Below are 22711 nucleotides of genomic sequence, written 5' to 3'. Positions count from 1 at the left end.
GATTCCATGTGAGTGCATTCAATAAATTCTTTCATTCAATTTAATTATCTATCATCTAAAATGAAGATTCAACAAGAGACCATGCATATTGCAAAGAAACAACACACTTCACCATAAATTCAATGAAAATGGAGTTTATTTACAATCAATGGCAACAATTTCTTGCCTTGTCCTCCTAATCTACTCTAATTGCTATTCTATCAGTTGACTATTCACTATTTCTAACTATTCACCCACTATTAACTATTAACCTTTACAAATGAGGAGCTAGGGCTTTAAATAGAGAGCCCTTTACAAATTGACGACTCTGATTGACTTAGAACCAATGGCTAGGATTGCAAGATAGAAACCCTAATTAGGGTTTGTTACAACAAACTTCCTTAGCCAATTAGAAAATTACATTCCAAGGGCGAGGACCAATAAGAAGCAGGGGTAGGTACATCGAAGTTTGTGCCGCCTCCAATGAGTCAGGTACATTGAATCTCGATATGATGAGGTGGACCAATCTGATCAGAGGAATGATGACTGGGATGCCACCTTGCCTAATGCTTGTGACTTGGTTGATCCTCCTCTGTCCTTGATGTGCTTTGATGAATGATGTACTTCCTTTGTTTGACCAGGCTTCCTTATTGTTAAGTCTTTCTTCTCCAGTAGCACACCTCCGCTTGGAAGTGCTGGCAAAGCCCTTTCTTTGTCATCTTGTGAAAGAATGAAGTCTTAAGGCTAACTTGAACTCCTTGAACACTCCTAGTCTTCCAATGCTTCAAAGAACATTGAGTCTTCCCTTTTGCCCGTGGAACGTCCTTGATGACGATGGACTGGAAGAGGTCGTCCTTGTCCTAGCCTGGTCTTCTTCTATCTGCAAAATAAACCAAAAGATGATTAAGGATACATAATAAATTCATTGAACATAGCATTTTCTACCTTAAATCATTAATGAGAAGACATCAAAATGGAACGCTTGAAATCCTTCCCAGAGACATGCCCCATAAAATTTCGCCATGGACCCTAGCCAAGGACATGACCTATTTGGGATTTTCGCCCTAGACCCTCTAGAAGGGTTAGGAGCGAAATTCTTGTTTAAGCTCAAATTCCATCATTTTATTGGTTCAAAATGCCTCCAAGACAAGCATATGCTATCTTTCTCTTGTCCAAAGCCTAGGAATCCATGTCTTGACCTTCATCATGAGCAAGCTAGGTAAAATTGAGAATTTCGCCCTAGACCCTTAGGAAGGGTCAGGAGCGAATTTCTTCCCTTAGCTCAAAATACTCACTTCTTTCACTCACAATACCCTCTAAGGCATGCTTGTGGCAATCTTTAAGCCCAATCTACCTTGATCACGGTCTTGGCCTAGCACAAATTTGGAAGAAAAAAGAGATTTTTGTGAATTTCGCCCTGGACCCTCTGGAAGGGTTAGGAGCGAATTTCTAGTTTTAGGCTTGATCTTACACTTCCTTTACCTCAAATCATCTTGCAAGGCAAGAATACCTCACTCCACCTTCAACAATGCCACAAGAATCAATGTTTTGTCTTCACCCAAGGATAAAATGGTGGATTTGAAGAATTTCGCTTTGGACCCTTTGGAAGGGTCAGGAGCGAAATTCATGTTTTGCGTGTTTTCCCTCACTCAACTCCATTCCTCTCACTTTGCCTCTCACCTCTGGATCTATCTCTCAACTTGCTTGACAACATTTACTTGGCCTCAAAAATGGCTAAAAGGAGAATTTCGCTAAAAAACCATGGCTAGGGATGGGACCTCTAAGGGATTTCGCCCTGGACCCTCTGGAAGGGTCAGGAGCGAAATTCTTGTCCAAGCTTAGAATCTTCATTTTTGGAGGCAACAACCCATTCAAGGGCAATCCTAGGGGCATCCCCAACTTCTCCCACCTTGGTCTAGGCTTAGCTTGGCATAAAAATGAAAGGAAAAGGGTGTTTTAAGGAATTTCGCTCTAGACCCTTTGGAAGGGTCAGGAGCGAATTTCTTATTTTGAGCTTATTCCTTCATTCCTCTCACTTCAATTCATCTTCGAAGGCAAGGTCATGCCACCTCACACCCATCCAAGCCATAACAACCAAAGACTTGACTTGCTTTGAAGGGAAAATAGGTGATTTTAAGAATTTTGCTCTGGACCCTTCGGAAGGGTCAGGAGTGAAATTCATGTTTTTGCTCAATTCCTTCAAGTTTGAAGATCATCAACAAGTCAAAGTCATGCCTAAAGACATCTCCCATCTTAATTTACCCTAGCCCATACTTGACTTAGCATAAAACTGAGAGAAAAGAGTGGTTTTGTGAAATTTCGCCCTGGACCCTCTGGAAGGGTCAGGAGCGAAATTTGAACTCTAGGCTTGACTCTTCATCTCTTCAACTCCAATCTTCTTTGCAAGGTAAAAATACACCACTCTTCGCCCAAGGAACAAGGTTTGGGGCCTAAACATGGAAGCAAAAGAGGTTTATCAAGAATTTCGCTTTGGACCCTTTGGAAGGGTCGGGAGCGAAATTCTTGTTCTAGGCAAAATCTTCATCTTTCAATGCGTCCAATTACCTCTCGAGGCAAGAACATACCAATCTACCCTCCAACATGCCTTGGACACTAAGAACTTGGCTAAACAAGGAAGAAAATGAGGTCCATGGAGATTTTCGCTTTGGACCCTTAGGAAGGGTCAGGAGCGAAAATCATGTTCTAGGCTTGTTCCTCATTTCTCCAACTCCAAACCACCTCAAAAGGCAAAGACATGTTATCTTACTTCCATCCACGCCATAAAGACCAAGGACTTGACCTCCTCTAAGGGGAAAAAAGGTGTTCGCAAGAATTTCACTCTGGACCCTCTGGAAGGGTCAGGAGCGAAATTCTTGATCTTGGACAAAGTCTTCACATTTTGATGCTTCCATCACTTCCTAAGGCAAGAACATGTCAAAACCTTCTCAATATGCCTTAGAAACTAAAATCTTGGTCTAGTCAAGGAAGAAGTGGGTGTCTTCTAAGAATTTCGCTCTGGACCCTTTGGAAGGGTTAGGAGCGAAATTCAAGTTTTGGGTTGATTGCGCACCTCTTTCCTCCTCAACTCACTCAAACTTGATTTAACCAATTTCTTCTCACCACAATCAAGTCCACTTACCACCAAAATAGCTTGAAAACTTCGCCCTTCAATGCCTAAGGCAAAATAGGGGGTCAAATGAGGATTTCGCTCTGGACCAAGGCCAAGGATAGGACCTATAGGGAATTTCGCTCTGGACCCTTTGGAAGGGTCAGGAGCGAAATTCCCATTCTAGGTTGATTTTCACCATGTCATCGCATCAAACCTCCTTTCAAAGGCTAGAACACCTCAAGGTCACTCCAACCATGCCTTAGAAGTCCAAAACTTGGCCATATCAAGGAAGATAATGAAGGCTATGTGAATTTAGCTCTGGACCCTTTGGAAGGGTCAGGAGCGAAATTCCTACTTGGGCTCATTTCTCACTTTTTTCCTCCCTTTCTTGGCTTGAATATGACTTCTTAGGCCTCCTACCATCATCAAGTAAAATTGCTCTCAAAGTGGCATTTATTTCATGGTCTAAGTGAGAAAATAAGGTCATTCAAGAATTTCGCTTTGGACCCTTTGGAAGGGTCAGGAGCGAAATTCATATTTAGGCTCAAATCTTGAATTCATTTCTCACATTTCTTCATCCAAACAAGTGTTTTGCCCTCAATAATGCCTGGGAATGAGTTAGTTCTAAGTTTGGGTCAAAGTAGAATGTCTTATGGAGAATTTCGCTCTGGACCCTTTGGAAGGGTTAGGAGCGAAATTGAAATTTGCTTTGGACCCTTTGGAAGGGTCAGGAGCGAAATTTGACATTTTGGTCTCTCCGTCAGGATTCATGTATGGAATATAACATTTAAGTATAAGAAAGAAGAAAGATATCTTTCTTCTTTCTTATACTTTAAGTTATATTCCATATATACTGTCAGGATGTTTGAGAGTGGTTTCGGACCTCCAGAAGTTATAATGCAAAATCTAGTTTTTGGAGGATTCTTCAATTTTCCAGACGGTCAAATTTGAGGATCAGGATGACATTCCAGACATCTACCTGTTTCTCAGCGAACTGCAACCTCTGGACACCCCTTGACATCTACCTGTTTCTTTGCAACCATTTGACATCCTTTTGACATCAATGACAATGATGCCAACAGTAGCATGCTATGATTCTTTCCTTGACTGAAGTAGAATATCAAGGAGCAATAAAAGAAGCATGTGAGGTAGTTTGGCTGAAAAAGATAATTTTAGACATTAAGATGCCATAGATAGAGTCTACACCCTTATTTTGTGACAATCAAGGGGTTCTCAAACTTGCCAAGAATTGAGTCTTCCATGGGTATACCAAATATGTGGAAATACATTGTCACTTCATTTGACAACTTGTAGAAGATGGATCTATTTTATTTTAGTGTTGTCCAAATAAGGACTAAGCTATAGATATTCTTTTTAAGTCTTAAGGTCTTGGCAAATTTGTAAAATTTCGGAATAAGCTTGGTGTGGTTACTAGATTGAACTTTAAGGAAGGATGTTAAAGTAATTATTATTTATTAATGGTCAATTAGTCAGTGGTTGTAGGCTTTAATAAAGGCATTCCAATTTGAAGATGTACTGAGTGTTTTATTTCACTGTAGTCTTTATTTATCCCACATGCATAATGTTGGTTGTCTCCCATATTTGTAATCCTTTATCAAAAACTTTCCCTTCTTATTTTAATTAAATGATAGCTTGGTAATCTCTATTTGCTCAATTTCCGCAATAAGACTTTGGTGAGATATAATTTTATTGGTTTGGTAACCTTACATCCTAATGTTAAGAAATGTAATTTTTGGACTATAGAGAACAGAAATTTAAATTTCAAGGCTCTAGAAGTTAATTCTAACGTAAAAAAATTGTTGAAATAAGCCTTAATCAAAGATGTTGTCATAGGTAAGTTGGTTATGGCCATATGGATCTCTTTGAGATCTTCAATTTAAAAAAAATGGGCTGAATTGGCCTCTTAGATTGAAAGTTCTAGATTCTAGAAGTTAGGCTTGGCACATCGTAAATGTAAAGGCATGTAAGAGATTTGTAAGAGGGAGTTGCCCTTGTTAACTAACATATGACACTTGCTAACAAAGTAATGGCACATGTTATTACACGCCCTAAGGAATCTTTAAGTGGAGATAATGGAACCAAAATGGAGCACCCAAGTTGACACGTGGATAATGAGGGGCTTATGACATGTGAAAGGAGTATGTTTTTTTCAGCTTGTGAACTTATCTTGGGATTAGGGCATTGGATTTTGATTAGGGATTTGGTCCCACATTTATTAGGTGCTTAAGATGGAGGTTTCATGGTAATTATTTTAGCTACTGTCATGTTGTCAAAATTGCTCCAGATTTTTTGTTTGCTGATACTGGTGTAAAGGCTTAAACTCTCCAAGTGTATTATAACCATTGTTTACTAAATAATACATTGAGTTTCTTTGGAGTAGGGTTTTTCTTCAGAAAGAGTATTCCCCATGTGGTATATTGCTTTTGTGTTTATTTTTTATGCTTGTATGATCAATTTTAAGTTTTACATGTACCTCTTCTCATAAATTAATGTAGAAGATGCATTCTTAACCTTTGCTTCCTTACAAAAGTAGACTCTAGCTATAGGCATCTCATGTATCAACATCTCTTTTTCTTTTAATCTATGGAATGCAAAATTTGATCTAGTTTTAAATGGGCTATGACCATCAAACATTTGCTTGGTTGTGCTTGATGTCTCTGCTAAAGATGCAACTCACTGAAGAATTTGTGCGACATGGTCATTGAGGTTTTCTTTGTGCTTCTAAAGTTTCAATCAAATCATGAACTGGATCACTTGTAGAGGATTCCAGTGAATCCTTTTGGGACTCTTCAAAAGGGTAGACAGATGGATTCTTAGTAGCAACCATGTGCTTTTCGTATGCTATAATAATCAAGTCTTTGTTACCTTTTGTCTGGATCCAAGGATCTGTCAAGGGGATAACATTATCAAATATGGAGGCAATATTTTTGTGGTGTTAGAAAAGTTTACAGAAGGGTCTGTTAGACATTCTAACATGGAACTGATCCAAAATAGAGCACATGATGTAAAGGAACAAAATGCAGAAGAGGTTTTACATTCTTTCAGAAACAAACAAGAAACTTAACACCCTTTGTAAAGCACGCAGAAGGTTTGACACCCTTTTAGAAAAATTCCCTATTTAGAGATGAAATACCCTTACATCTTTCTCTGTAATATTTTAGCACTCTGTAATTGAAGTTTAAAAAAAGATGCAGGGCAACAATGCTAAACTGGTTTGGTTTTTCTATTTATCTCTTTTTAGTGCATGCAAATAATTTGGCAGGCTGCTGAACAATCCTGTTTTTAAAGCAATTCCTTAGAAGCCATTTCATACCTAAAGAAATTGAGGTCATGGTTACTTTTGCAAACAAAATCTTTGCCAGGGTATATCACTTTCTGGAAAAAGCAGAGATGGTAAATATGGCAGACCACCTTATTTGTGCAAATGAATTAGACAATTATTTATTTTTCTTTTGAATTGACTTGTCTGTCTTTTCTATGAGGAATCATCTCTAATTAATTCGTTTTGCTTTGCCTGACTGTAGGGCTGACTCTCGTCAAAAAAGAGCTATTGGTCCAAGACTTGATGTATGCTTCACATATTTACTTTATTATAAGCTTTGTCAGAGAAATTATATTGTAATTTAAGAAACTAAAAAACTTTGAAAACTTAGGATCTCAGAAACCTTTTAAAAAACTTCCAAATAAAGCATTTTTTTTTCTGTTTTTCTATCACATAAGTTTATTAAAAATTGCATTGTAACAGTTAGTCTCTTTTGCTTTTTGTTTTCTCTATTTCAGCTTACTGCAGAAGAAACAGTGCAATGCCAGCTTGGGGCACTTAAATATAACAATGAGCCACATCAAGACCATGGGGTGGAAGTTATGTACAGAGTACAGGCTTCAATCCTTGTCAATCTGGGAAAAAAATTCGGTTTTGAAGTTTTTGGCTCATGTGGTGTAATTAGTGTTGGTTGTAACTTGTTATATTAGTATTTCTGTCTATCTTTTGCAATATAATTTGTATCAGCGAATCAAATTGAGTGAGGACTTCTTTTATGACCTTAATGGTCTTTTGGTGGTATGGTGATGGCAGTTTGCTGGTTTTGACCCTTTTGAGCGATCTAAATATTTTGGTACAGCTTTTGATCTTGGTCAGGTAAGTATTGTAATTGTTATTTTTTTTTGGTCTTGTTATTTACACACTCTTACCTTTATTATTTGGAAGATAAAATTTGTTTGTAAGTCATATCTTGATCTTGAAAAGAATATGATTACTTTCTGACTGGATATTTATTGTCAGTTTGAAAGATTTAGGCGCATCTTTCACCATTCTACTTACAGAGTCCTACTTTCTCACAAGGCAAGCAAGATCTTAAGCAGCTTGTACGTGAATGAAGTGAGTATGTTTTGAAAGTAGCAAAATTACCAAGGCCAGGATCATGTTATGCTAACTCTTGTATGTGTTACTATTCATTCTCAAGAACACTTTTCATCAAACAGAACTGTTTCAAGCAAAGGGTTTGGATAAAAGGATCACGACCAGATGAGGAAGAAATATTTGAGTTTACCATGGTTCAGGTTTTTCTTCTGATCCTTCTACTGACATTTTTGTAGTTGCTATCCGGTTTATGTGCTATGTTCTTAGCTTTCACTTTGCATCTATCCAGAGGGTTGGTGGTTATTGGGATGGCTATTGGCTAACTGAAAGTCTACGTCATGATGGGGAAGGTGTTCCAAGAGGTATTCCTTACTGAAAATGAAGCCCGAGGCTTTATTAGTGGTAAACACTTTAGGCTTCATCCTTCAAAACTCTGTAAACTAAGCTGTATTTCCTATGGTTTATTGAACATTAGAAATTGCTTAACCTATGAGAAACTGTACATAAGAATGCTAAAACAGCAAGTATTGTTCATACAGTGTTGTACGGGTTAAAGTTATTGTACATATTTTGTTTGCTAAGAATTAAATTTATCATTGAACATTAGAAATTGCTTAACCTATGAGAAACTGTACATATGAATGCTAAAACAGCAAGTATTGTTCATACAGTGTTGTACGGGTTAAAGTTATTGTACATATTTTGTTTGCTAAGAATTAAATTTATCATTTCATTTATTATTTTTTTAAAAGTTTATTTAGATGAATTGGTGAGAGGTTTTGTTCGGGCTCTGCCCTTGAGAAAACCAAACGAAGCAACAGTATATATTGTCTAGCTTCTTTTTCATATCAGATCATAAAATCATTTGAGAGGAAAGTTTTTTCTTTGCTTTCACTTTTTTGTTTGCTATTGTCCAATCACATTTCCTGGGAGATGCAAACGCTCTATAAATCCACTTCTCCCTCATCACCTTCATCAGAGGGAAATTCCTCTTCAGAAAAAGCCCAAGCCTTTGGTAGAGGATGAAGCCAACTAGTTTCCTGAAACATTTATGAACATTCAGCATCATTGACCACTGAAGATACTACTAATGGCTTCAGAACATCCTTCTGTAACAGAATGGAATGAACTGCTTCATTGCCGTCTAATGGCACATCTACAGGCTTCAACATTTCCGCCTCCTGTGCCAACTCAAGTATTGAGGGCCTTTCTGACAAAACCAGCCTGCAGAAAGGAGGCATTGAAACAGAGATATCAATGTCTTTGACTGCTGAAGAATGTACTGATAAAAATTTCCTTCCTTCTGAACTAGAACTGAACTATTAATACCATTGGCCTCTAACTTTGACATTTCTTCCTCCTAACCAATTGAGGACCTAACTGGTGAAGGTAGCCTGCTAGAAGTAGAAGCACTAACCAGGGGGCTCCCAACTATTTAATGTTGCAGTTCTGCATATTGTCACCAAGTTGCTTTACCAGATTTATGTGTTTGCCCCTGATGCTTTTGACAAAGTGACCATGACCATGACGAAAACAGTTTTGACTCTTGAAAGCCAGCTTCTCATAATCAAGATGTTGCTTCAAAATGCTATCCCGAACTTTCTACCAGATCTCTATAGGAAAACCCATAGACAAGTCCATTTCTATCAAAATATGCACAGAAGTTGAATGGTAATGTCTCATAGTGTCAGGAGAGATGGAAACAAATTTACTTAAGGAATTGCCAATGCTTTCCTGGGAAGAACGCCAAAAGTGCAAGGGCAGATTAGGCATTCTTACCCCAACCAGAACAATTGTGAAACTTTCTATTAAAGGTTTAAATCCGAGAACTAGGGTTATTGAAAAAGAGATGCATTCTTCCAAGTGCATGGATCCTTTGCTGGAATACTATTTTTGTCTAAAATATATTCACAAACTATAGTGAAGAACCCTTGGGCATATAGATACATCACAGTAATTTCCATAGGAACGGGTTTCCATGAATTGGTTTCCCATTGATGCAACGTGGCGAACCTATGCCATAGATTGTTGAATCTGCATATCAATGCCTTTTTGGAGTAATGCTCAAACTTCTCTCTACTGTCCAGTTTCAAGAGCAGAATCTTCTTTGCTGCTTTTAGCATCCGACCACAAACCCCTTTCTAGTTGCTTAATGCTTTATTAGAAGAAAAATGCTTCACACCCTTTGGAGCAACAAATGTTATAGGTCAATCATTTGCTTTCTTCCCACCAACAACTTCTAAGTAGGTTTGTACATATCAGTTTTTCTGGAACAAGGGCTCAGATTTAGCCAAAGGCCCATCCACACTCTTTTTTGTGTGCTATTTAAGTGATGCTTCCCTCCCACCTTGGGAGAGTGGTAAAAACTGGGAAATAGGAGGCTTTCTTTACTTGGTGCAACTTCACCATTAGCAACATCATGTGCACAAACCAAGACTTTGGGAGGCACTATCATTAGGATTCAAGAACATGAAATGTGTTTTTAGTGTTTGTGCACACACACACACACACATAGATACAGACACACATGCACACAAACAAAGACTTTGGGAGGCACTGTCATTAGGATTCAAGAACATGAAATGTGTTTTTTGTGTTTGTGCATGTACATGCACTCTCACATGCATGCACTTTGTATGTTGAAGACGAATGATTGAATTTGTGGCATTAGATTCTTGTGCTCATTTTTTTTTTCATTTTCAATAGAGATGTTGACAACACAAGATTCAATAGTGGATATGTGTTCAATTTATTTGGTGGCACTATTAGTTGGATGAATGAGTGGCAGACCATGGTTGTTTTGTCCATTATAGAGGTTGAGTACATGGTACCTATTCATGCTTGTAAGGAGAACATTTGGCTTAAGAGATCGTGTTAAAGTGTGAGGTTTAGTTTGAGAGCAATCAAAGTTTTTTCTGATAGATAGAGTGCCACATGTTTGATAAAATACCCAACTTTTTATGTAAGGACAAAACATATATATGTCTAGTACCATTTTTGTTGGTGACTAGCTAGATGGGAGGGTGATGTTGGAGATTGTTGACACTTTGTAGAGTGTTGTAGATGTATTGATGAAGCCAGTCAACACAAAGAAGTTTAGTTAGATGTAGATTTTAAGTCTACGGGCCTTTGGTTCCCTAGCAAATAGTTAATAGTGTTGGTATTCCCTTTGTTTTTGCAAGGTGTTTGATAAGTGCAATAATGTTAGAAATGATGTTTCAACCTTGCACCTTGGCCTCGAGAACCAAAAAATGCAATTTTTGGGCAAATAAACATCACAATGCAATTTTTGGGCAAATAAACATCACAATGCAATTTTTAGGGCTCTAAAGGTTGATTTTAGCCAAAAATGTTGAAAGGGGCCTTAATTGAGGCAAGCTAGTTGTTACAACATGCATCTAGTTGTGACAACATGGATCTATTTGGGATCTTCAATTTGTATAAAAGGGCTCAATTTTTTTCTTGGATCAAAATTTATGGCCTCTAGAAGTTGGGCCTCCCACATTGGAAATGTAAGAGTATCTATGACACATAAAAGAGCTGTAAGGGGGAGTTACATTTGTTGATCAATTTGTGACGCATGTTATGACACATTACAAGGCATCTTTAAATGAACATAATAGAGCCAAAATGAAGCATGCAAGTTGGTTAGTGGATTTTATGAGCTTATGATGCATAAGGAATGTGCTATTTTTAGCTTGTGGACATATCTTGGGATTTGGGTGGCAAATTTTGGTTGGTTTTGGCTCATAGTTTTATGGTTACATATATACTAGTTAAGAATTCAATGCTCAAATCCCAAAATGAATCTATACGCTAAAAATAACATTATTTTCAAAGTTAATCATAATCCACTAACTTGGGCACTCTATTTTGGCTCTATTATCTCTGTTTAAAGATGCCTTAGACGTGTCATAACACACATTATGAATTAAGTCGGTCAACAAGTGCAACTTTCTCTTATATTTTTTTTGTCATGTATGTTTTTAACATTTTCAATGTGGGGCCCCAACTTTCGAAGGCCATCTTTTGATTTAGGAAGCTAATAGGGCCATTTAAAAAAAGTTTGTAGAGCTCAAAATGATCTTAAGATCGCTTTTTGGTCCTTCGCTCTCGTTTTGGGTCTCGAAATTGGGTACGCAACGGGTGCACCTCAGACGAATGTGGGGCACACACTAGATGAGCCTAGAGCACACACTAGGGTGCATAGGGCGTGCACTAGACGCACTAGATGAGCCCAGAGTGCACACTAGGGTGCACCGCGTGTGCTCTAGATGAGCTCGAAGCGCACACTAGGGTGCACCGGATGCACACCAGGGGCACATTGGGTGCGCTCCATGGGTGCCTCGAGCGTGCACAAGGATGCATCGCGCCCCATATATATGTATAGTGATTACAAATAATTTACTACTTTGAAAAAATGACAATTAAAAAAATTAGGTTGAACAAATTTAGTCATCAAACCCATCTGTATTTAGAATTGTGTGAATTGATTGTTAGGTTATTTTATGATGTGTTTATGCTTAAAATAGAGAATTGTATCATAAAACATATACTTGAATATGAAAAATCCATAGGCTTGATTCAAATTATATCAGATATTATAGGAGTCCAAAATAATTAACTTGAGAACTTGCGTATCTAATCATATTTTTAAATACTACTTACAATATCTAAGAAACATAATTGAATTATTGAAAGCCTTAGATAAAAGTTGTTGAACACACACGCACGCACACACACAAAAAAAAAAAACCAAAAAAAAAAACCACATACACACGAGCACACACTTGTTTTAACATTAGGAGATTAAGGTTGAGACAGTTTTCTTTATAGTTTTGATTAAATAAGCATGGTAAGAGTTTGGACCCATTACATGTCACCCATTAAGGCAAAAAGAGTGAATCTCACGAGTAGTAAGATTGGGAAAAGAAAAAGAGAGAAAGCTTTTGAACTAAGCTAGGAATTGGTGGGAGACAAGGATCTCGACCTTGAATTCTCTTTCACCACACCTGGAAGAGTAAATTTTCATTGTAGTTTACATGATATCCAAAACTAATAAATGTTCTATTTCTAGAATTTGCAAATTTACCCACTATCAAAGAGAAAAATTACCTCATTGTCAACTAGAAACCATAGACACACATTATACTGCTATCTTCTTTACAAAATTAACATACATGAATTCAAACTAAAATGTGCATATTCTTTTCTCCATAGTTTTCTTGTAGTTGGAGCTAAATTTTATGGTGTTGATTAAGGGGTTATCTCATGCATTGACTAGCTAGGTCAAGCAAATGTAGGAGGCTAATGGTAGGGGGATACCCCAACAAGTACATGTAGAAGGCTAATTATGGGGGTATTCTCCTACTTTTGACTTTAACTCTCTATTGCATTCATTCAAACCATCTTTCCTACACAAGGACAAATAAATGTTATATAGCGAGGTTTTTTACGATGGGGATGGATATTTGAGGAGCAATGAATGGACTTCTTTAATAACAAATTAAGTCTAAACATTGTTTACTCCCTACGGTGAATTGTTCAAGTTCACGGAATAAGCAGTAAATGCACACAAAACATCTAACCAACAATCGCAATTATATTCAGAACATTAATTAAAGTAACAATCACAACGTTATGGCAAAAAGATATTTCTTTTTATTGCATTCCAAAGCTAGTACATCAACATTATTGCCGGGGTTCCCTTACATGGCAATATATACTATCTAGCGGTTGATCGAGGTACCAACCGTCGTAACTGACACGGGAACCCATACGGTCGACTCCATACATAACAAAAATAACATAACTATAACTTAAAAGTTTTATTCCTAATTGCGGCCTAACAAACACTATTTTTGTTCCATAGATAGTTGGTAGTGACATTTTTTTTAATAGAAGGATCTTTTTGATAATAGTATCCTTGGTTAGAATAGTTGAGGGGAACCATAGTGTCAGTAGAATGGTTTTTAGTAGTGATTCTTAGGATTGATAATTTCTAAAGATTTCTCATGGCTGGTTAATTGTAAGGGTTAAAATGCAAATTTCTTTCAATTTTGAAATTTCATGTAAAGGGTAGGACATTTGTATCCTCATTTTATGTAGTAAACATTATGTAGCTAATTTAAAATATCAATAAAATATAATTTATATTTTTTATTAAATAGAAATGTAATCGTTTAATAATTTTTTAATTATAAATAAAGATACTTCAGTCTTTCTCACTTAAATATTTAATTATTTAATTGAACAAAATTTAGGTGTGCAAAGAAAAAAAAAAATTGCTATAAAAATTAGTTATTAAAAATATCTCATTTAAGTAATAAATAGACTTACATACAGTTCATAGGATATGCACACTTCTTTATCACATAAGGCATTAATAACCATGAATGGGCAAAAATAAATATACTTCAATTTTTTTACTTTAATTGAACTCAATTTACAAAGAACACCATAAATATTGCAATAAAAATTAGTTATCATAAAAATATCATTTAAATAATAAATAGACTTGTATATAAATCATGGGATATGTGGTACACATCTTTATCGCATTGGGCATGAATAAACATGAATTGAGTGAGAATTAAGTCACTTTAATCATTTTGTTGCTTAAATGAGTGTAATTATTTAATTGAGCGAAATTTAGGTGTATAAAGAACAACAAAAATATTGTTTTAAAAATTATTTATAAAAAATATATCATTGAAGTAATTCATAGACTGACTTATAAATCATGAGATATGTAGTACACATCTTTATTACATTGGGCATGAATAAGCATGAATTGAGCAAATTCATAATTCCTATGAAACTAGGTTCTACATAAGGTTGAGGGACATTCCTTCTAAGGTTTATACAATTTATCATACCACCTCATATTTTGATTATGTTAATTTAGAGGTGATATACAAGCCAAGAGAGAAAACAACAATGCCAACTATAATCATCAGCTCACGTTTGGATGAAATGAACCGAGAAACATAAGTACAAGCTTTCAAAATAGATTGTTTATCTTTCTCACGCGTATCCTCTTCCATTTGTGAGCAATCAAAACTATCACCTTCTTTCTTGGCCTTTGGACTTGATACTTTTTCTTCTTGTTTTTGATCTCCATGAGAAGGGTTACTCTCAACTTTTGGGTTTTTAACCAAAATTTGTTCATGTTGATCACCAGACTTCATCTCAACTTCTTCTTGCTTGGAATTCAATAATTCAAATTGATTTGGGAGGGCATTAGAATCAACTAGCTTCTCTCCATTCAATGATGATGGGTGTTTGGCTAACTCTTCTAGCTTATTGGAAGCTTCTAATTGTTTCTTTGCTTGTATTGCTTCTTGAGTTGTGCTAGAACTTACAACTTCTGGAGTTCCAACCTTCTCATCATCTAGTTGAGTAGTAATAAGCTTTGTAGATTTTGGTGTCTGAACCTTCTCATCTCTTGGACTTTGATTTGGTTTATTATTTGATGGTTTTTCTTTTTGAGCTACACTAGACTTTGCAACATCTAGAGTTTCAACCATCTCATCTCCTAGGCTTTGATCTTGTTTATTGCTTAATTCTTTTTCATCCTGAGTTGTAGTAGAATTTGCACCCCTTGGAGTTTCAACCTTCTCATCTCTTGGACTTTGATCTAGTTTATCACTTGATGCTTTGTCATCCTGAGTTGTGGTAGACTTTGCACCTCCTAGTGTTTCAACCTTCTCATCACTTAGACTTTGATCTAGTTTAGTATTTGATGCTTTGTCATCCTGAGTTGTGGTAGACTTTGCACCTCCCGGAGTTTCAACCTTTTCATCTCTTGGACTTTGATGTGCTTGACTGCTTAATTCCTTTTCATCTCGAGCTATTGTAGTCTTTGCAACTCTTGGAGTTTCAAGCTTCTCATCTCTTGGACTTTGATCTAGTTTATTGCTTTTCATTTTGTCATCTAGAGTTGTGGTAGACTTTGCACCTCCCGGAGTTTCAAGCTTCTCATCTCTTGGACTTTGATCTTGTTTATTACTTGATGCTTTGGCATCTAACACCGCATTATAATTTGCAACTTCTGGAGCTTCAATCTTCTCATCCTTTGGACTTTGATCTAGTTTATTGTTTGATACTTTTTCATCACGAGTTGCGTTAGCCTTTGTAACATTTGGAACTATAACATTCTCATCTTTTAGACTTTGGTTTAGTTTATTGCTTGATGTCTTGTCATCCTTCTTCTCACTTGGCACTTCTATAAATTTTACACTACTTTCACCAACTTGTGGGATACCCTTGCTCTCTTTGTCTAAGACATCGTTGGATTTGACTTCAGCAGGTGCTTTAAATTTATTGAATGTAATGTACAACATCTCATTTTCAAATCTAGAAGTAATGCCTGCAATATCAACATTCATAGGAATATGAAAAAGCTTTTTAAATTTAGAACCCATCCCTCTCCTTGGGTGTGGCATCCCTTCTCTATACAATTGATCCTCAATAAGGCGTTCCCCACTGATTGTGACATTTTCTCCACCATCAGGTTGTACTTTTATATCCTGTTCTTTAAAACCTACACAAAAACAAATGATTATAGTTAAAAAAATAAATTTAAGAGTGAATTGTATGTTTAGTATTGGATCGATTTATGTGAGCAATATTTTATGTTGGACTAAACTTAAAAGACAAATCACTGCACTACATGTTGTGTCTAATGATGATCACATGAATGAGACAAAGGGATTGAAGCTAGTTAGATCTATATTGCCACATGGAATGCTACTTTGTTTAAAACAACCTTATATCATTTTTTGAAAACTTTGTAATGTAATTAAAAACATGAATCTAAAAAAAGATAAACATTACTAATAAATATAACTTAAAGGAGGATGCAAGTACACCATCTAATGAACTTGCACTCTAAATCCAAACATATAAACTATTCGGTAGATATATTGTCATTGATGTCAAAGGTGAGAAGATCAATTGTCATTGATGTCAAAGAATGAAACCACTGCCACCACATTTTTAAAGGACATCGCATAAAGTTGAAAGACCACTAAATATTTCAAAGACAAGATCATATCATTTAAAGTTGATTAAAGTCGAAGTTCATGAAGACAAAATTTATAAAAAGAACAAATATTGATCGACTTCCATTGATAAATTCGTCCTCTATAAGAAAGATAAAATAACCTAAATTAGTATGTATAAATATGCTGCTGACCACTCTTAGCTCCATGGAAGGAGACAAAGATATGTAGCAACCAAAGAAGGCCGATCATGTTAAATTGCCTATTAAAGTTTGTGAATATACTAGACAAGAAAGAATTAATTATCATAAGCGAATAGGTTATGAAAGAGCAGCGCTTAGTATTAATGAACTGCAGCGATTGGAATAGGATTTACGGTTGTTAATTAGAGACACATCTATTCAAAAGGTTGTCTCTATTCTAAGAGATGTATCATTTCAGGAAGAAATAAAGATATAACTGGAAGAATGTGAAAAAAATAACTTAATAGTAGGGGTTGGTCTTTTCAATAGATTGGTGTCTACGAATTGTTGGGGTCGGTGTCTCAAGTGGGTTGGTGCCTACAAATCATTTAAGAGGGGACTGGTGTCCCTTGTGGGTTGGTGCCTACAAAATTTGTATGAATTTTGTGATTTTCTTTCATAAGAATTTTCATGTAAATTGTATATTTTTCTTGCATTCTTATAATTGATATTAGTGTAATTGTTAAGTTGAAAAAATAAAAGATTGTATTAAACTGGTCCACCCCTTCCCTTAGTATAATCACGCGTTCATCACTATCTTGATATAATATAAATACAAGAATTAAATTAAAACTTACAAAATAATATATAAAAAAATCTCACATTAAGAAGTTCAAAGAGGCCACCCATTATCACCCATCTCTTAGTTGCCTCAAATTTCTCACAGTTAACTCACTTACCACCCCATTTTGCACCTCACAGGACCATTAGAAATTGGGTTTTTTACCAATGTTCCCATCTATGAACTCATAGTAAACACCATTAACCCATGAAACACCCCAGAATGTCAGTGGGAAACTACAAATGTTCAGTTGATTACGAGGAAAATCTACATTTGACAATGATGCACCGGAAACACCAATGACATAAAACCAGAATTTATGATGATAAATAAATTTATGAGATCATGAAATAAACCTGGGAGTTCTAGCACCAGGACGTGGGCTTCAGCTGTCTCAATCCATTCAGTTCTAGGCTCAAATTTGGGTTCAAAACGCTGATTTGATCTTCTTCTGGTTAAGCTTCCAGGACGAGAAGCTCTTTTACCACTGCCTGAATTAACCCCCAATGCTCGATTCTTATCCATTTCTAAATGCTCTGGATGCAAAAGCACAGATTTCTGAATTATGGGCAAATGAGTTAGGATGTAAAAGGATTGTATGGTTGGCTCTGAATGTACGATCTCTCTCTCTCTCTGTATATATAGGAAAATGGGATTGTGTTGAGAATTCCTTTACTTGCAGATTAAGAGGAGTTTGATACTGTCGGAAAGAGTATAGGAGGATGCTGAAATGTGGAAAAAAAGATTGGAATAATGAAAGAAGAATAATTTACCTTCAGATGTTGATAATCTATGGTGAATAGGGAAAGGGAAAAGGTGTGGAATTCAGGTCAGGAAGCAACAGAAATATGCTGATTTGACACATGCAACATTGGACATTCAAAAGGGAGAAAAGGTCCCACCTTGGTACAAGGAAATTCTTGAGGTCTATTTCTTCTTTCTTTTTTTTTTTAAGAAATTTCTTCCTAATTGGGTTAAGATAGGTGCTTTCAAAGTTTCATATTTAAAACTTTGATTTCTCTCGGTCAAAAACATATTCCAATCTTTAAAGATGTTCTTTAAATATACAGTTGAGTTTCAACACATAGGACATAAGATTCAGTAGTTGAGCAACATAATTTTGTGCCAGTGAAATCTTATGCGACAATTTCAAAAAGATATTCTTTAAATATACATTTGAGTTTCAACGTGCATGGGGGATAAGATTGAGTAGTTGAGCACCATAATTTTGCGCTTGTCAAATCTTATGTGACAATTTCAAAACACTCCCAATTTTTTGAAGTAGCTTATTTGGCAAGCCCCCTGCTTATAACTAAGGTTTCAGATCTATATCATCAAATATGATGCCATGTTAATATTCTTTTTGTTGAGGTGTCCAAAAATGTGTTTGGTAATCTTTATTTTTTAGATTTACAACCACATGCATAAGTTAATATTGCAGCTTTACTTAACCTTGGTTTCAACAACCATTCATAGGAAGATTCTAACATAAGTCAGTGGAAAAAAGATGGAATAAGTGAACCATCCAAATGCATTTTGTTCATAAATGATGAGGAAGTAACACCACTATCTTTAAATTCATTTCCCAAGTTTCATAGTAAAGTCTTGGGCATAGCTTTGTGCTAAGCTAAATTTGTTGAGAGATCTTTATCAAACTCTTGCGATAATTTGGAAAGGCCAATTCTTCAACTAAAGACAATCTTCTCAAGCATGAGTGATTAGAACTTAATGATTACTTGACCTCTTTAAAAGGAAATCAATAGAATCATATTTTAGGATAGATACATCTTCATTAATGAAATATAGAATTAGGTGGAAGTTGCGAATGAGAAGCATTTATGACACAAGAAACATTCGACATTCAAAAGGCAAAAAAAGTTCCACCTTGGGACAAAGAAATGCTTGAGGTCTACAATTTATTGAAGAAGTTTTCCCTTTAATTACTCAAGATAGGTTCTACTGAAGTCTCAAAGTGCTCTTGCTAAATGGATTTCTTTAGGAATTTCCAATATTGACTTTGATAGAGAAATAGGGAAAAATCTTGGATATTTTGATGTGTGTGCTATTCAGAATTAACCTAGATCTCTTATTAGAGTGAACTAAGAAACCATTAGAGAAAACTAACAATAAAGCAAAAACCCACTCTCTTATTCAAAGTTTTAAGTAGCTTCTTAATATGAGCTTCTCAGATTCAATGGTTATAATCCATTAGGATTACCCTATGTTGGTATTAGAGACATTAAAATTTCTCATTCAACCACTATTATTATATTTTAAAAAAGAAAACAAGATAACGAGGTTTCTCTTTAATTCTAGAGTTAATTATTTGGAAACATGTGTCACTGACAATAATATCATAGATCATCGCTTAGGTCTCCACAATACTTAGGAATCAAGATTCTAATCATTTCTATGACATGTTAATGAAATTCTAATGAATAGTAGTGATGGGGTATGATAATCCACCATTCTCCTATTCTAATGACAAGTAATCTTGCATGTGGTAGGAAACATAGGCATTGATTTTTTTTTTTTTATATTAAAAGTAGCAAAACAGGGGTGTTGTCCTCAAATACAATAGCCCAGAGGGCGTAAAGATAACTAGGAAACCAATAGCCGCACATTAACAATACATTAATCGTAAGCTACGAAGAACAAAACAAAGACAAACCATAATGACAAACCATAATGACACTTCCACAAAAACTAACAAACAATCAGACAGGTGAAAAGATAAACCTGTCAAACCAACAACCCAAACCCAACTCAAGGAGGGGCAGAGGCTCCCAATCCTTGATAGAAAGGAGTTTGGGGGAGGGGAAAACTTCCCCTTCTGCCTGCTACAAACCACAGTCCAGACAATACTGTCATTAGGACCATCAAGAGAGAGATCATCTGGGAGGGACCTCGTAGGGTTACAATCAGTATCTCTAGCAGAGTACTACTGCTGCAAAACAACAATAGTTTGTTGCAGAGGAACACCATCAGGAGCAGAATCAACAAGAGTTGGGTGGAGTTGTGCAATAGGGGCAACAAGAGTTGAATCCTTAAGGATAAAAGGAGCCACAATAGTAGCATCAACCATAGCATCAACAACAGTAAGATGCTCCTCATCCTTTTGAGAGGAGCCAACTGAATCAGAGTCAGAAGCATGGATAGTCTAGTGATCAACAATAACATCTTTCCACCAAGTAGCAACACCTTTATGATGTGAAATGGAGCAATTTGAAGCTAACTAACCCGTAGAAAAGCATCTTCGACAATGAAAGGGAAGACCCTCAAAATCCAAAGGTTGTGTGCAAGGCCTATCCCCCACCATGAGAACCACATCCCCCATAAGAGGCAAAGAGGTGTCAATATCGACTAAGATGTGAGAAAAGGTGGAATGGCTCATTGACGACGTGACATCATCAATTTTCAAGAAATGACCAATAGAGTACCAATGGCCTCGTAACAAGAGCTATCCCATAAATGAAGGGGGAGATTCAGAAGGTGAACCCAAACCGGACACCCATTAAGTGGTTCAGTAGGGTTAAAAGAAGTTGTCCAGGGCTTGAGAGAGAGAGAGAGAGAGAGAGAGAGAGAGAGAGAGAGAGAGAGAGAGAGAGAGAGAGAGAGAGAGAGAGAGAGAGAGAGAGAGAGAGAGAGAGAGAGAACTCGCCAAGCCCACAACTTGCCCAAAACCAAATCTCGATCATCCAAAAAAGTGAAAGAAGCAATGAAAATGCCTTTAGCACAAGGAAAGAGCTCAATACTATGAGTAATCAAAGGTTTCCAGGAGTCAATTACCTAGCGACGGAGATCTAGCAATGGAGGCCAAAACCCAGAGAATCTTCACACCAAGGCATGGCGTTGGTAGAGCTCAATGTTATCCACAATATCTTGTCCACAAACCACCACAGGGGAGGACTTGGCACATGGAAGATGACGAACCCCCCTAGAGGGTTGGGTAGTAGATCTGGCCACATGAGCAAAGATACGTTTACTAGCGAGAGGAGGTCTGAGTGAGACTTTAGTACCCACAATAGGGTCACCAACAATAGTAGCATTACCAAATCAAGAGGCAATCCCATGAGCTAAAGATTCAACAATAGTAATACCCACGTGAGGGGCAACCATAGAGGGGGAGGGCACAAATCATTTGTTGACAAAGCAGGAGCACTACTGACAAGCATAGAGGGACCCCAACCACCCACTACCAAGGGCAAAGCCCCAACGGAAACAACGTCCTAGAGAGCAACAAGGAATGGTTGTGCAGAGCCATCGATGGCCACGTTGCAAGGCTTTGCATTTGAATTGGAACGGGCGGGAGCGTGTAGAGCCGTTGACATCATGCAGATTTTACAATATAGGCATTAATTGTTGGTAGCAAGCAAATGATCTATAAAATTATGAGGTGTCTTATGTTTGTGGTGAGTGGGATAGGGGCATGGTTTGTAGCTATCATATGGAAGCTTAGATTCTTTTTATTCATGTAGAATTGGGAAATAGAATTTTTTGGGGTTGTTTCAAATACAATATTGGAGATTACCTTTATCATATAGACCAACTTGATAAAGCAATCCATTTATTGACCACATAGTAGTTGAATTCCATAGTTGGGTCAATTTAGGTGGCCTCCATGTTTATTTCCAATCTTCAAACTTTGTTAAATGAACAACTTGTAGAGGTATTACTAATGCAATTCACGAGGGAAGAATTTAAAGGTGGCTTGCACGTGGCATTAAAATGTGTGTATTCTTTCTCCATAGTCTTTCGTGTAGTTGGAGCTAAATTTAAGGGGCTAGTCTTTATGGTGTCATTTAAGGGGTGATTTCATGCATTGGCTCTCTACACCAAGCCCATTTTGAAGGCTAATGGTAGGGGAATGCTCTTACTTTTGACTTTAACTCTCTATTGTGTTGATTCAAAACATCATTGCTAGACTAGTATATATAAATGTTATACAATGAGGTTTCTCATGATGAGCATGGAGCTTTGAGGAGCAATGAGTGACCTTTTGAAATGAATTAAGTCTAAAACACTATTTTTGTTCCATAGATGGTTGGTGATGACTTTATTTTTTGATAGAAGGATCTTTTGAATAATGGTTTTCTTGGTTGGAATAATTGAGGGGAACATAGTATAAGTCATAGAAATGAGACTCGGACTTGGCATGGACTCGACAAGGGCGACGACTTGGGACTTGGGACTCCGCAATTTTCTTTTGGTGCAAATTCAACAAAGACTCGACAAGTGAAAAACTCAAAAAATTTAGAACTTTTTAAGGATTTAAAACTTGTTTCATGCACCCTTTATTAAATAAACCTCAACAACACAATATTGTCATCAAGTAGAAGCTAATTCGATCACGTACAAAAGTATACATTGACCACATAATTATAAACACAAATTATAGTTGAAGGAAATAGAACACTTAGATATATAATCCAT

General features: G+C 36.5%; 2 protein-coding genes across 6 annotated transcripts in view; one reads left to right on the top strand and one right to left on the bottom strand.

Moving 5' to 3' along the window:
* LOC131035755 (uncharacterized) overlaps positions 1-8087 on the top strand; it is a 35369-nt gene extending 27282 nt beyond the window's left edge. Inside the window, exons 2-7 of one of the 5 annotated variants that reach the window (XM_057967496.2) lie at positions 6634-6676; positions 6890-6970; positions 7185-7247; positions 7392-7474; positions 7573-7669; positions 7759-8087. In XM_057967496.2, coding sequence (XP_057823479.1) covers positions 6634-6676; positions 6890-6970; positions 7185-7247; positions 7392-7474; positions 7573-7669; positions 7759-7845 — 454 coding nt within the window. In that variant the 3' untranslated portion in view covers positions 7846-8087. Of the gene's footprint in view, positions 1-6633; positions 6677-6889; positions 6983-7184; positions 7248-7391; positions 7488-7572; positions 7670-7758 lie in introns of all 5 variants that reach the window. The other 4 variants (XM_057967497.2, XM_057967493.2, XM_057967494.2 and 1 more) reach the window with 4 other exon arrangements.
* A 6090-nt stretch (positions 8088-14177) lies between these two features.
* On the bottom strand, positions 14178-17908 carry LOC131035754 (nucleolin 2-like). The gene is made up of 2 exons (XM_057967492.2): positions 17635-17908; positions 14178-16014 (listed from the first exon to the last, which is right to left on the bottom strand). The coding sequence occupies exons 1-2, from the start codon at positions 17801-17803 to the stop codon at positions 14363-14365; spliced, it is 1821 nt and encodes a 606-aa protein (XP_057823475.1). The 5' UTR covers positions 17804-17908; the 3' UTR covers positions 14178-14362.
* Between the last annotated feature and the right edge of the window lie 4803 nt (positions 17909-22711).

Source organism: Cryptomeria japonica, chromosome 5 (assembly GCF_030272615.1).
Source record: "Cryptomeria japonica chromosome 5, Sugi_1.0, whole genome shotgun sequence".
NCBI lineage: Eukaryota > Viridiplantae > Streptophyta > Pinopsida > Cupressales > Cupressaceae > Cryptomeria > Cryptomeria japonica.
This window is presented reverse-complemented; position numbering and strand designations above follow the sequence as displayed.

Coding starts and splice junctions, on each gene's coding strand:
- LOC131035754 (XM_057967492.2), bottom strand. CDS start 17,803: ATGGATAAGAATCGAGCATTGGGGGTTAATTCAGGCAGTGGTAAAAGA. Junction 16,015..17,634: donor CCTGGTGCTAGAACTCCCAG/GTTTATTTCATG, acceptor GTTTTTGTGTAG/GTTTTAAAGAACAGGATATA.